The sequence below is a fragment of the Triticum aestivum genome, chromosome 6A, assembly GCF_018294505.1.
Source record: "Triticum aestivum cultivar Chinese Spring chromosome 6A, IWGSC CS RefSeq v2.1, whole genome shotgun sequence".
Classification (NCBI taxonomy): domain Eukaryota; kingdom Viridiplantae; phylum Streptophyta; class Magnoliopsida; order Poales; family Poaceae; genus Triticum; species Triticum aestivum.
The window spans coordinates 11,824,539-11,828,411 of record NC_057809.1 but is presented as its reverse complement, the minus strand read 5'-3'; the positions used below and the strand labels follow the sequence as shown (position 1 = coordinate 11,828,411).

The window sequence follows — 3,873 nt, the reverse complement described above, 5'->3', positions numbered from 1 at the left end:
GCCCCGACTCTCCCTCCCGGCGCGCGGGTAAGGGACGTCCGCCGGCGCCGGCGCCACCCTGACACGCTGAAGGCCGCAGCAGGCGGCAGCGAAGGGGGAAGAGGGAGGAGGAGGACCGAGACGGGGGGAGGGCAGGGGCGCTCCGCCGCCTCGGGGGGCAGCAGGAGGGCCGGGGGAGGGGGCATAGGGGGGACCGGGGGGCGCGCGCGAGGCGGCTAGCGCCGACGGGAGGGGGCGAGGGAGGCCGCCGGCGGCGGGGAGGAACCCTAGCGCGGGTCCCGGGTCGTGGGAGCCCCCGTGTCTCTGCGACTAATAAACATGGTTAGAAGGATAGTGATATCTCCAACCCACCAGAGTGTAAGTTTTAGGGGCTATTTGGTTTGAGACTAAGTTTGCTAAGGTTGCCACACCTAAGGTTAGGCAAGTTTGACCAACTTGGGTGGGTGTTTGGTTCAAGCCACACCTTAGGCACGCCACACTAAGGTCTCACATCACATACACTCAAAAAGTATGGCAAGATTCCCTTAGGCTTGCCAACTAGTGGCTCTCATTTTGAAGAACTAACATTAGGCAAGTGTGGCAACATTGTATGGCAAAGTGTGGCATGGTTAGGCCTAGAACCAAACAGCCCCTTAGACTTGATATTGGTGCTCGTGTTTTTCTAGATTTATTTCATACTTTTTGGGGATGTCCGTTCAGTGGAAGGAGATATTCCCGTCCACTACGACATTGCCTATGTGACACTTCGTCTATCTCAAAATGATATGTCAGCTCAATCTCTTAAGATGCTCATAGGGGTAGGTGTGCTTGCGTATATTAATGAGTGCATACTCGTGTATGTGAGCGACTCTGATTGTACTATGCTAAAAACAACTCCAAACTGATTTCGACTAGAGAAATCATCAGACGACAACAGAAATGATACTTTAGGAATTCTCAAGAAATAGTGAAATACTATAAAATAGTAGTAGCACTTCGGCTATAAATTACTAGGGAAATAGAACACTAAGCCATCGCACTAGAAAGTTTGCTCAATAGATCAAACAAGCTAGTTAGCCATGGCTCAAGTTCTTCACAGCCTCCATGAGCATGCGTCTCCCCAAGTCCTTGTGCTCATCGTATGCCCTCTTGTCCTCCTCCTCCTCATCGTTCGGTTTGCCACATCCACGGCAACCACAAGGAGAGCAGACAAGCTGCTCGACAGACTCCCATCGCCTCCCTACAAGCTCCCTCTCATCGGCCACCTCCACCTCGTCGGCTCACTGCCCCACATTTCCCTCCGCAATCTCGCCAAGAAGCATGGCCCCGATGTGATGCTTCTACGCCTTGGCGCCGTCCCCAGCCTCGTTGTGTCGTCCGCTCGTGCAGCCATGGCAGTTCTTCGCACGCACGACCATGTGTTTGCGTCCCGGGTGCAGTCCGCCATGACTGACATCCTCTACTATGGATCAACTGATATGGGCTTCTCCCCATATGGGGATTACTGGCGCCAGATTAGAAAGATCACAGCAACACATCTTCTCAGTTCCAAGAAAGTTGGCTCCTATCGTCTCGCCCGTGAAAACGAGGTAATTGGTTTCTGAGTACTAGTTTCTGCAATATGTCACTAAGAACAAGATTTTTCTTTTAATATGGACAGAATTTTTTTATATCACGAAAGTATTTTTTTTCAAGACAAACTAATAACGAGTTTTGAATATATTATAATCGTCAAACATAGAGAAGAAGTTTGACTCCGTGGTTGATATATTGTCGACTAGAGACTAGAGAGGCTACTACTAAGTACTAACAAACCTTGTTGTGGTTAGTGGTTACTGAGCTCCAAGTAGCGTTGACTTTGTTTTTCTGTATGAAAATTTGCAATTCATGGTATACGTTGATCCCTATTGATCATCCACTCATCCATGGCTGAATGATCGACAGGTACAAGACGCTATGGCGAGGATCCGCACGGCAGCCGCCAGGAGCACTGCAGTGGACCTTAGTAAGCTGCTTAGCTCCTTCACCACTGATATTGTTTGCCATGCTGTGTCGGGCAAGTCCTTCAGAGGCGGCGGTCGAAACGAGTTGTTCCGCGAGCTGGTAGAGACTAGCTCGAAGCTCATAGGTGGGTTCAACCTGGAGGACTACTTCCCCAAGTTGGCAAGGCTGGACGTGGTAAGGAGGATGGTGTGTGCTAGGGCGGAGAGAATAAATAAGAAATGGGATGACTTGCTTGATGAGATCATCGACGACCACGCCAAGAACACGATGTTGGACCATGAAATCAACCAAGACAGAGAGACAGATTTCATCGATGTGTTGCTATCCATTCAACAAGAGTACAACCTCACGAGAGAAAACGTCAAGGCCGTGTTGGTGGTATGCATATCATACTAAATAACAGCATATTTAGATACATATAAATTAAACATAACTAGTATACTGACATGTAAAAACGGTGATCTCTATTTTCGCAGGACATGTTCATAGGTGGGACGGACACATCATTCATAGTGTTGGATTGTGCAATGGCTGAGCTAATCCAAAATCCAGAGGTGATGACCAAGCTCCAGGCTGAGGTGAGGAGCATGGCAGAGGGGAAGGAAATGGTTACAGAAGAGGATCTAAGTGGCATGATCTACCTCAAGGGTGTTATAAAAGAGACTCTCCGGCTACACAGTCCTGTGCCGCTCTTCTTGCCCCACCTCTCTACGGCCGACTGCGACATAGAGGGATACACCATACCATCTGGTACCCGTGTGATCATCAATGGATGGGCTCTATCAAGGGACCCTGCCTACTGGGAGAGCGCAGAGGAGTTCATGCCCGAGCGCTTCATGGAAAATGTTGGAAGCACAATGATTCATGACTTCAAGGGAAGCAATTTTCATTATTTGCCTTTTGGGACTGGGCGAAGGGTGTGCCCAGGTATGAACTTTGGAATGGCCACTGTTGAGATAATGTTGGCAAACCTCGTGTTCCACTTCAACTGGGATCTACCTGCAGGAACAGTAAAAATCAATATGACAGAGTCCTTCGGCGTCACAATGGGTCGCAAGGAAAATCTCATTCTTGTCCCAGCACTTGCTCAAAAACAAGTTTAATTGGGATCATGCTATAAAAGACTGCAGTATCCGTTGGATGTATGCTTGATTACCTACTTGTCAGATTGCAATCACTATTGTTGTATGCATAGATATTGTGCCTTTGTGGTAAGCATTCACTCGCAAAAAAAAGTTGTAAGCATTAACATATGGGTTTCAGAGTGCACTATGATATATTGAAATAATGGGTACGGTGCCGGAAAAGGCTGAGGAAAAAGTTGTTTACACGATCCCGTCACTGGCATGCAATCGTCGCTGAGATGGACCTGGAGGTGCTTGTTGTTGCACTAATAGCAATTAATCTCTCCAAGTTCCCAGCAGCGCTGAGTTGTTTTACATTATTGTGTGGCTTGCAGGGTACAGTTTTTGATTTTTGGAGTTATACGTACTTCATGTAATGAGAGCCGAAAAAGACCAAAAACATATTGCTATTTTTTACTTTTTACTTTACTCTTTTACGAAAAATATAATATGAAATAAAATTACGGGAAAATTTAGGAGTCTAAAACATTGAGGACTGGCTCAGTAGTTTCTATTTGCTATATTGTGCACATCTTAGAAGAATACTATGTAAGTTGCCTGAAATTTAAACTTGGGTAAGTAAATTTTTTAACTGTTGATTCTTTTTTCAAGATTTGTGCTGCTTTTTTCCTTTTGTCAATTTTCAGGGCTTCCGGGGCTGAAGACATTTCTATTGGGCTTGAAACCCATTACTCATTGCCTATTTTTTCTATTTGTATTAGTTTTTCTTTCGTTTATGTTTTCTTTTCCATTCGGTTTTATTTTG

The 3,873-nt window shown here is 46.4% G+C and overlaps 1 protein-coding gene across 1 annotated transcript; it reads left to right on the top strand.

Annotated features, from left to right (window-relative positions):
- Positions 1–997: 997 nt before the first annotated feature.
- On the top strand, positions 998–3,318 carry LOC123129970 (indole-2-monooxygenase). The gene is made up of 3 exons (XM_044549924.1): positions 998–1,568; positions 1,924–2,361; positions 2,460–3,318. The coding sequence occupies exons 1-3, from the start codon at positions 1,059–1,061 to the stop codon at positions 3,084–3,086; spliced, it is 1,575 nt and encodes a 524-aa protein (XP_044405859.1). The 5' UTR covers positions 998–1,058; the 3' UTR covers positions 3,087–3,318.
- The last annotated feature ends 555 nt before the right edge of the window (positions 3,319–3,873 follow it).

Coding starts and splice junctions, on each gene's coding strand:
- LOC123129970 (XM_044549924.1), top strand. CDS start 1,059: ATGGCTCAAGTTCTTCACAGCCTCCATGAGCATGCGTCTCCCCAAGTC. Junction 1,569..1,923: donor GTCTCGCCCGTGAAAACGAG/GTAATTGGTTTC, acceptor AATGATCGACAG/GTACAAGACGCTATGGCGAG. Junction 2,362..2,459: donor ACGTCAAGGCCGTGTTGGTG/GTATGCATATCA, acceptor CTATTTTCGCAG/GACATGTTCATAGGTGGGAC.